Here is a 10,985-nt window from a genome sequence, read left to right as displayed (position 1 = left end):
TTCTGTGACTCCCTTCATTCTAACCACGCTATCGCTTAATGTAGTACTCTGTGTACATCCGGGTGCAGACGTGGCAGACTGCGACGGCACTTCCGGTGGCTGTATCAGCCAATGAGAGTCAGAGGGAGGGATTAACTGTGATTGAGCTTCGGCACTGGCGAACTGAAACTGGATCAACCAAACACTTACTGCAGGCGACTGAAACCGGGACACGAACCGACTGCTCGGGCTCGTTAGTCGCGCTGTATTGAACCGCGCCGGAGGTGAGTACGACAGAAGGGGTCTATGTTCCGAAGCAGCCGGAATGGAAGGGAGGAAGAAGCCGAGAATTGAAAGCTTATCTCCGGCAGTGCAGGCACTGTGCCGCACGGTTGTACTAGGCCCTGGACCTGGGAAACGATATGGACAACTTTTAAATAAAATTTAAAAAATGTAATTTAGAGCCACGGAAATAAGAAATAGAACCACGCCATTAATGTCAGGGCGTTGTGTATGTGGTCCCTGTCGCATTTCTACACACACTACCGAGGTTGTACAAATCTAGTGTGCTAACAACACACACGATCGTTTCCAATATTACTTTGGTGTTTTATAGTTTAAAGGTGGAGAAAGCATTATAAAGCGAGGGACTGTCATGTATATATTAATAAGAGTCGTTGAGGACGGATTAAATGCCTACGGCGTATGCGACTACGTGAAGTGGACAGGAGTGGGTCATTCAACGGGCCGACCCGGAGGAGGGTTTGGTCTAGGTTGGTTTGTTTTTAACGTTCATTGATAATGTTGTGTATCGCTATGATACCCAATACCAGCGTGTAGAGTGTACACCTGTGCTGTGTAACGTGTCGGTAGCTTTGATTGCATTTAGGGTGAGAAGTGCTACTGATGGCATGACAAACTAGCCGTTCTCACACTCAGACAGGCCGAGATTGCAACACTCCTATTGCATTGTGGTTTTCCCCATTCCAGATGTTAAGCTTGATTTGCCATTGTCTACGGGTGTTTCTTCTTAAACTCATAGTAAAACCAGCAATGGATCAAAATGCTATACAATGGGAAATTTATTTCCATCCCTGCAACAGAAATGGGTTAAATGTATTGCCTTACATAACGTGTTTTATTTATTTATTTATTTATTTATTTATTTATTTTAAGAGTTCAGGAAGGGTTTTCCATTATTTTTAAAACCTATAGGTCAAATGTAACAACTAGTTGTTTTCTGTAAAATGTTATGGTTTCAAATACAATGTGTTAATTCAGCTTGTTTTGGTTTTGCTTGCTGTTGTGACTTGGGTCTTAATGGTGTCATTTCTAACCTCCTGCTGCCGGTTGTACAGAGGTGGCAGGCGCATGCTCATTTGATGTCAAAGCCATCATAAAGAGGCACATGAATTGGATAGGTTGCCGGTTCGAGTGCAGGCTATTCTATTGCACAATTGGCCGAGTGCCGACCAGGGAGGGGGGTGGCTTAGGTCGGCCAGGGTATTCTCGGCTCACCGCGCACCAGCGACCCCTGTAGTCTGGCCGGTCAACTGCGGGCTGCCTGTAAGCTGTCCAGAGCCGCGTTTTCCTCCGACACTGTAGCTCTGAGGTGGCTGCACAGTGAGTCTGCAGTGTGAAAAAAAGTGGAATGGATGAAACTGCTATGTAATAGCTGTCTTAAACAACAGGAATGACTCAAATTGCTATGCAATAAGACTCCTACTGCATAGCAGTTTCACCCATTCCAGTTTTTAATATGAGCTTGATTAGCCCCATAGGTAACCAGCAGAAGTGTGTCTTCTTAAACTCTTAATGTAACTGGGACTGGAGCAACTGCTATGCAATAGGAGACTTATTTCCATTTCTGTAGATTTAGGTTTGGTTGTCTGGCTGAGATTGAAGCTTGTGTCCCTGCTACAGCTAAAACTGCCTTTTAAGGAATGTAAACAAGACAGCAAACAAACTCTGCATTCTAATCCACACACACCATCGATTGTAAATCACCCTGGATAAGGGCGTCTGCTAAGAAATAAATAATAAAATAATAATCTGGGGGGTTAACTATTGAAGCAGGTAGTGAAATGAACAGACACCAACAGTGAATGCTATTGTTACACATTCTGCAATAATATGGGTTTGAGACCTTGCAGCTTATTGATTTGGACCAATCAGAATACATAAAACCAATCAGAATACATAAAATGCTATGTGCTTTAAATAAATATAAATTAACTACGCATTTTCTACATACTGGCTTGTCATTTTACAGTAGTACCTGCGTAGGGGCTGGTCATTTTACAGTCATGCGGTTTAATTACAAGAGTAGCCAATCACCTTCTAGATAACATCTTTTTAATTTCAGACATGAAATATGCTTTAAAAAAATCAAGAATAGGGAAAATTGCAAATCGTGGCAGATTTTCTTCAACGGTGCAGATCTAGATTTGAGGAGTGCTGCCGACTTCTTGAGACAGACAATGTTGACCGTGACACGGTTCACTTTGTATTAACAATGTTCACAATCGTTTTTTTTATTCTCTAATTATATTTATTTCAGTTTTATACTAAAATATGGAGTTACCATAACCAATATTAGATTCAAAGTCAGATCTTTCAACACTTGTTTAAAATTACATATTCGTTACAGTGTGGTTACTACTGAGTTAAGGTGATTTCTAATGCTCTGAAACCATTGGTTGATGCTCGTCTCGGAGGGTCTGGGTCTATCCATCTTTCACTAGACTTTACCTAATGCCAAGTCCATATACCACCACTAATTGGGCGGGAATTAATGTAAGACAACTTTTAATTGGATAATTTATTACACATACTATTTTCTTTAAATTCATTTGTTCTTATTTAATTTTTAGTGATCTGAGTGGCCAAATCAGTACGTTACAACATGTACTAACGTCAAATTAGAACTAGATATTTGAAACATGTACTAAATAACATGCTTTTGACCCAGCTGGCTTTCCATAAGTTTGTTGCCTATAAACTGTGGGTAATCAAGCTCGTAGTAAAACCTGGAATGGGTGAAACGTCTATGCAGTAGGAGGCTTATTTCCACCCCTGAATTGTAATGAAACCTGGTAAGAACCACCTTTTGCACAGATTATTGAGGTAATTGGTTTGTCTTTTCCAAGTGTATCTGGAGACCCGCTTGTCCTATTGTGATAAGGAGGTTTATTGGGTGTTTGTCTGGGGTGTATGGCAGGTATTAACCTCCTCCCCCCTTTGACACGTGTCAGCTGCGGTTCTTATTTTTAAGCAGTGCTTGTGTGTGTCCTCTCCCCAGGTCTGTTTTGTTTAGGGATGAACTTGGAATGAATGTAAACCAGCAAGCGCACATGACCTCACCATACAGGCAGCCACAGCCTGCCCTTCAGGGGTATGCCCAGCCCGGCTATGGGGGACCCCCCACTCAGTACGCACCTTACAACGGTCCCAATCCGGGGTACCAGCAGGGACCAACTCCAGCAGGTAACTGGGGAACAACAATTTTTTAGATCTCCACCAACAGATTATTCAGGTTGAGATCTCCACAGGTGAGGGTCATTGCTGCTGATTGAACTAATTTACCATTCCAATTGAAGAAACAGCTGCTTGGGTTTGTGTGGATTGCTGTTCTCTATAGAGTCTAAGAAAAGCAGCAATCATCACAATCTCAAGCAGCTGTTTCTTCACTGGTTTCACTTTTAGCTGGCTTCACAGACCTCGATTAGCACTAGTCTTGGACTACCATACCCAAATTAACATTGGATAGTCCACGATTAGTGCTAATCTGGATCTGTGAAGCCCGCCATTTCAGTGGTAAATCAGCCCGATCAACACCAGTGACCCTCACCTGATTGAACTGTTTGTGCAGCACTAGACAATTTTTTATGAACATTTGTCAGTGTCACTTTATATGAAAAGCTTTTTCTTGTTCTCTTTTCTCTGTTGCAGGTTATTCTCCTTACTCAAGCTTGCCCTGTAAGACTTTTCCTGCTACTCTTGCTTCTGACCTCTCCTCCAACTCCTCCTCTCCTCTTGATCTAGGTAATTCTCTCACTCACCCCTTTGCCTGGGCCTAACCATGCTTACAGCTTTCCCTTCCTGCTCAGTTTCTGGTTCAGATCTTTTTTTTCATGGGGTAATAACCAGAATTACAATACTCCATTAAGTCCCCGATCCATTTGTTCTAGTTTTGTACTTTATTTTTCACTTTTGTGTTTGTTTGTTCCAGGTCCAGTGCGACCCCCACCTAACTCTGGGCCCCCCCCTGTGTCGGCCTCCCAGGGGTACAGCCAGTACACACAGGGAGATGTGCAAAATGGCCCCCCGACCATGAGCAGCCAGCCTCACAGGTGAGAACACCCCCATCTCTGTGCAAACGGGGGGCAGGGTTTACATGCAGGCTATTGTTTCTTTAGACATTCATCCCAAGTTACTGCATAAGAGCAAATCTGCAGCATTTCTACCCTCTCATTTCCTTCTTTCTCCTTCTTTTTGCACCTCCATCTTCCCATCCCCCACTATCCACCCCTCAATCTTCTCATCCTTATCTCTTCTATATTTGCGACAGTCTTGGTTTGTAATATAAAAGTCCCTCTCGTCTGTATTTGGGTCTTTCACTGTTTTGTTGTGACAATATCTGTGTAATTTCTCCTCTCTGCTCTCCTGTATATTGGAATAGGCCCCCAGTCTCTCAGTCCTACCTCCCAGGTAGCCAGCCAGCCTACCACCAGCAATATGGAGCCCCGCACACCAGCATGCAACAGATGACCAATCAGATGTCGGGGATGCAAGTCTCCGCCCCGCCCCCTGCAGTCTCCGGCTATGGTATGCCTCAGTGTGTCTGATTTTTTTTTTAGTTCTCTCCTAAACTACAAATTTGTTTTTCATCTCATTCTTGCATGGTGTGGGGTTGAAACACGCAATATAGCATTGTAGCATAGTACTAATGAAGCTCTTGTTTGTGTTGCAAATGGGGCTTATTTGCTTCAGTTCATATTTATTTTTTGTAAAACTCTTGAAGTGATAAAATAATAACATTGTGTTTCTAGGTCTTTCCACCACATGGAGAAAAATTAGCTAATTTCAGCAAAATTGCAATTTTGACCACCTTCAGACACTTTCCTTAATTGTGATGAAACTTGGTTGCGATGCTGTTTTGCACCAGCTGCGGTATCAGAATCTGGGGAATGCCTTATCATACATGCGTGATGTCGCACTGGGGTTAGTGTTTGAGAGCCATGTGTATGTAAATACATCCCATTCATGTATGTGTTTTAACCAAATCTAGAGAACATCCTAGTCAATTTTAATGAATCTTGGTTACAGTGTCATTAAGAATATCTGGACCGGAGGTCTAGGCACACTTGCTATTGTTATGATTACAAACCCAGTCTGATAGTTCTCTTTCTTTTCCAGCACCCCACTCTTCTAATCCTCAGACCTCCGTCAGTTTCTCGGGCGCTCCCTCCTTCACTCCCCATTCCGTCTCCTCACAGCAAAACTCCCCAGCAGCCAGCCTGACACATGGCCAGCCTCCCTCACAGTCCCCCTTCCCTGGGTCCCCATCTTTGTCACAGTCACCCTTCCCAGGCGCCCCACCTCCTGTCTCCCAGCCCCAATATTCATCAGCCCCTCCAGCCTCTTCACAGCCCCATTACTCAGGAGCCCATCCTCTGCCTGCTTCCCAGGCTCAGTTCCCTGGGGCCCCCCCACCTCCCTCCCAGTCTTCCCCCTTCCACGCACCACCTTCCAGCTTTGCCCCCCCGGCAGGTGCCCCCAGACAGCCCGGGGTGCAGCCAATGCAGGCCCCGCCTCACTCCCAGTACCTCACTGGGCCCCCTCTCCCTCACCAGCCCATGCAGGGGCCCCCGCTCTCCCAGCAGAACCACGCGGCCCCAGGGATGCAGGGCCCCCCAGCTCAGCCGGCAGGACAGGGGCAGGGCGTCCAGCCTCAGCAGAACGGTGAGGGCACAGTAGAAAGGGAGTAACGATGGATCACGATGCATGCTACAGCCCTGATGGGCTACTTGTAGGATGCATACAAAGGTCCAAATAGTCACTTAATGATAATTTATTCTGTTAAAAGACAATGAGCTAGGTTGTGTGTGTGTGTGTGTGTATTGTGTGTGTGTGTAAGTTGTATTGTAATTCAATTACCTGCCTAATGAGAAAGCTGCTTGCAGAACAGCAGTCCTGAATTTCTCAGGGTGTAAGGAGATGGCCAGTGTTGAGTTCCACAGTGAATTGGGGTGCCTCTCCCTGGCAGAGCCTCTTTGTCAGAGTTACCACCTCAAATTTCCAGCAGCAGAGACTGTGCGGTGCTGGGTTACAGGGTTAGAGTGCCGGGCTGACATGTTTTACAGTGCTGTCGTCCATGGGCACACCCCACTGAGTACACAGTAACAATGGGTGTACAACAATAGTACGGTACAGTGAAGAGCAAACCAATGCTTTGTCTTCCCTACCTGCATTCCTCCTTCTGAATAAATTGAGGCTCGGGGGTATTGTGGCTTTTGTGCCAATAAGGCAGCGATTTTTGTTTTGTAGCAAGTCTTAGTGTCATATTGTGATAGCTGGCAGTGTGCCTGCAGCTCTCTGTTCTCTAGCATTGCAAGAGAAACTTTTTACTGGGTTTAACTTAGTTTGAGACATGCAACATGATAACAGTAAAAGAAGAATTAAATGGGTTTAATTCTAATTGTTGCAGCACTGTGGAACTAGGCCTGCCTATATTACTTTGGTTTGGTTCTGGTTTTGTAAAATGAGCAGGTTATTCTCGATTAAAGACTGCAGAGTAAACACATTGAGAAGCCCCTCGTCTGTGAGGATGGGTAATCCCTTCTTCAGGCAGGGCTCTGAGCTGATCAGGCTCATGTCTGACATCACTTTCCTAGGACAGCTATGCTCCCTGGGCAGGGTCACTGGCAGATAACTGACTGTTCTGTCACCATTTCTTTGTTTGTTTTTTTTAATATGAATGAATGTTAAGAAGTTAAATACGTTCTGTATTGCCATTTTATTCAGGCTTCTTTTTAAGCTAAATTGAGTCCCTACTGCTGCCGCAAGTAAGAAACGTTATCTATCAGTCATTTATAAACGTTTTACGGTAGTTTGTTTCAACAGCTGGGAAATAATCAATATCCAGTTTATCATCGATTTACTGTTTGCTGAATCAAAAACGTGCAATTTAGCAGGTCATTGTCATTATTAATTTTTTATATATATATATATATATATATATATAATATATATATATATGCAGTGCCTTGCAAAAGTTTTCAGACCCCTGACCAATTCTCTCATATTACTGAATTACAAATGGTACACTGAAATTTTGTTCTGTTTGATTTTTTTTTTTTAAAACACTGAAACTCAAAATCAATTATTGTAAGGTGACATTGGTTTTATATTGGGAAATATTTAAGAAAAATAAAAAACTGAAATCTTGCTTACATAAGTATTCAACCCCCACACATTAATATTTCATAGAGCCACCTTTCGCAGCTTTAAGTCTTTTGGGGTAAGTATGTACCAGCTTTGCACACAGTGTCGGAGTGATTTTGGCCCATTCTTCTTATTTGCTCCAGGTTGTTCAGGTTGGTTGGACGACGCTTGTGGACCGCAATTTTCAAATAGTGCCACAGATTCTCAATGGGATTGAGATCAGGACTTTGACTGGGCCACTGTAGGACATTCACCTTTTTGTTCTTGAGCCACTCCAATGTTGCTTTGGCCTTGTGCTTGGGATCATTGTCCTGCTGAAAGGTGAATTTCCTCCCAAGCTTCAGTTTTTTAGCGGACTGAAGCAGGTTCTCTTGCAGTATTTCCCTGTATTTTGCTCCATCCATTCTTCATTCAATTTTAACAAGATGCTCAGTCCCTGCTGATGAGAAGCACCCCCACAGCATGATGCTGCCACCACCATACTTCACTGTAGGGATGGTGTGCCTTGAGGCATGGGCAATGTTAGGTTTGCGACACACATAGCGCTTTGAGTTTGGCCAAAAAGCTCTATCTTGGTCTCATCTGACTACAAAACCTTTTCCCACATCGCAGCTGGGTCACTCATGTTTTCTGGCAAACTCCAGACGTGCTTTCAGATGGTACTTTTTGAGTAACGGCTTCTTTCTTGCGACCCTCCCATACGGGCCAGTGTTATGCAGAGCTCTTGATATGGTTGACTGGTGCACCATTACTCCACTCCCAGCCACTGAACTCTGTAGCTCTTTCAAAGTGATTGTTGGCCTCTCTGTGGCTTCTCTCACAAGTCTCCTTCTTGTTTGAGCGCTGAGTTTTGAGGGACGGCCTTTTCTTGGCGGTGCCTGGGTGGTGTGATGCAGCTTCCACTTCCTGATTATTGATCCAACTGTGCTCACTGGGATATCCAAACACTTGGATATTATTTTGTACCCTTTCCCTAATCTATGCATTTGTATTACTTTATCTCTAACTTCTGTAGCATGCTCTTTGGTCTTCATTTTCCTCACAGCCTGACCAATGATCCTTCAACAGTGGGGTTTTTCTCCAGAAAATGTGACAGCAACTTTAATGGTTCACAGGTGGAGGCCAATGGCAAGGTAATTGTGTCCTCGTTAGGGCAATTTCTTTCATCGGTGTAAACTGGGATAGTAATATGAGAGAATTGGTCAGGGGTCTGAATACTTTTGCAAGGCACTGTGTGTGTGTATATGTATGTGTGTGTAATTATATATATATATATATATATATATATATATATATATACTATCCAAAAAAATATATATATATTCTATCCAAAAAAAAAAATATATATATATATATATATATATATATATATGGTGCACACGACTTGTAATGTAATTCTCAATAGAAATATGTTTGCTTAAACCCCACCCCCCAGGTGCGTTTGGACAAATGAGCAGGCCACAGCCTGGCTATGGGGGTTCCTACCCGGGCCCCCAAAACTACGGGGCGCAGCCCCCTCCTCCTGCAGCGCCTCCGCAGAAACGGCTTGACCCAGACTCCATTCCTAGCCCGGTAAGTGAGCACACCAGCAAAGGTCTGTGTGTTAGTGTAGAAGGAACGTATTGAGCTCTCCACAGAAATCGGGTGCTGACAGTCAGGTGGGGATCATTGCTGTTGATTGGGCTAATTTACCATTCCAAGTGATGAAACAGCTACTTAAGATTGTGATGAGTGCTGCTTTCCTTAGACTGAAGAACAGCAATCTAAACAAATCCAAGCAGCTGTTCACTTGTTTCACTTGAAATGGTAAATTAGCCCACTCAACAGCGATGACCCCCACCTGATTGCCAACCCTCACCTGTGGAAGGCTTGATGTGAATAATTGTTCGTGCAGCACTAGTGTGTGTGAACTGGGGTTACTGTAGAGGTACTTCATACATAATGTTTTGTTTTGATTTTATCCTGCGAGATATTAAGGGTCTATTGTATTGGTTGCATCCATAGCTATGAATCAATTTAATAGTGCTACTATTACTCTTTCTCAATGTCTTCAGTGTTGAAAATGATTGGTCACAATATCCTGTCTCCATGTATTATAAATAGGGCTTCTGATTTTCGGTTTTAAACGATAAAACAACCCCGATATCAAAAAAATAAAAGTAAAATCAGTGGATAGCCAATAAATACCAGAAAACACAGGAAAAACTGGAAATGGTTAATCCGTTCATGTTGACTTTACTCTTTTCCCAGTAAAAAAAAATAAAACCCACTACAAAAATAATAATAAATAAATGTCCCTGTGCTGCTGGGCAATGTCCCGCCTTCCTGACTTGTATCTATCATTGATTTGTTCTGAGTACTTTATACCCACCCCAACTACTGAATGACAGCACATTCCTACATTTCTATTGGAGACTCCGTTTGCGAGATTTAAAACAAGGTTACAATCAGGAATGGAGGCCTATTAGTGGGATTTAAAGCTCTATTACAGTTAAGATACAGAGGATTTAAAACAAAATTTTGGCGAAATGTACAAAAATTCCTGTGACTCTGACCATAGGGATTTCGTTGTGGAAGACAGCAAAGGAAAGAAGGTACAACTTAAATGTGCAAGTACTGTCCAGTTACTACTGTACATATTTTGACAGAAAAAAAAAACACTCAAGCATTTTGGAAAGTAACCGAAAACACTAATTTCATACAGTATATCAAAAACAAAAGCCCACCAAAAAAACAATTTACATAAACCTCGAAAATAGCACCGAAAAATACAATTAATAAAAACCGAAAAACAGAAGCCCTAATTATAAAGAATAAGAACATACCGCAACTGTACACATTATATAAAGCATCTCTTGGGGTGTAAGTTTTCATTTCATTTCCCCAAAATTTAACATACAGTAGTTTCATATTAATTAGATAACTCATAACAAACACTCTGATAGGTTTTAAAATAAATGGCTACAATATGAATGTGTGTGAGAGTACGTGTGTATACAACACTAATGCGTATATGGAATAGGCCATGATAAAACGTTGCATATTATATAAAGAACTTGACACCATATAGTTGTGTGTCGCATGCGTATTTGCAAAGCATTTACACTGACCCCACTGGGGAGCCCCTCTGTAGGAAGCATTATATTATAAACACTTGGGGTACCCACAGCTAATGTATTGCACTTAGGATATGAGACTGCTGCTGTGCTTCTGCTTGAACTCTTGCATGTGTGATGTGTATCCATTCAGTGGTATCTGAAGATGTAAACTACTACAACTAATAATGACAATGCTGATCTGGCATAGAAAGGAGTAACAACTGTTACTTTTCTTTTTCTTTCTGTCCCTTTTTTTTATTATTTTCTAATTTTGGGACACCTTGTTACCTTATTTTTAAAAATAAAAAGCAAGTCAGTGCGCTGCCTGCTGTGCAGAAAACAAGACACAGAATAGACCCAGACGCAATCCCCAGCCCAGTAAGTGCAGCGTCTGTCTGTGTGTCTGTCTGTCGGTCTGTGTGTTGGTCTGTCTGCCTGCCTGCCTGCTGGTTAGTTTGTCCG

General features: G+C 42.7%; 1 protein-coding gene across 4 annotated transcripts in view; it reads left to right on the top strand.

The window, feature by feature from the left end:
* Window positions 1–107: 107 nt before the first annotated feature.
* The window catches only part of LOC117417701 (protein transport protein Sec24C-like), a 28,174-nt gene continuing 17,296 nt past the window's right edge, over window positions 108–10,985 (top strand). The window contains exons 1-8 of one of the 4 annotated variants that reach the window (XM_034029905.3): window positions 108–263; window positions 3,281–3,465; window positions 3,931–4,023; window positions 4,211–4,331; window positions 4,661–4,806; window positions 5,398–5,943; window positions 8,861–8,997; window positions 10,833–10,901. In XM_034029905.3, coding sequence (XP_033885796.3) covers window positions 3,309–3,465; window positions 3,931–4,023; window positions 4,211–4,331; window positions 4,661–4,806; window positions 5,398–5,943; window positions 8,861–8,997; window positions 10,833–10,901 — 1,269 coding nt within the window. In that variant the 5' untranslated portion in view covers window positions 108–263; window positions 3,281–3,308. The remainder of the gene's footprint in view (window positions 264–3,280; window positions 3,466–3,930; window positions 4,024–4,210; window positions 4,332–4,660; window positions 4,807–5,397; window positions 5,944–8,860; window positions 8,998–10,832; window positions 10,902–10,985) is intronic. The other 3 variants (XM_058985140.1, XM_058985139.1, XM_058985141.1) reach the window with 3 other exon arrangements.

Source organism: Acipenser ruthenus, chromosome 13 (assembly GCF_902713425.1).
Source record: "Acipenser ruthenus chromosome 13, fAciRut3.2 maternal haplotype, whole genome shotgun sequence".
NCBI lineage: Eukaryota > Metazoa > Chordata > Actinopteri > Acipenseriformes > Acipenseridae > Acipenser > Acipenser ruthenus.
Note: the sequence above shows the minus strand (reverse complement) of the source record. Positions and strands in the feature narration are given on the sequence as shown.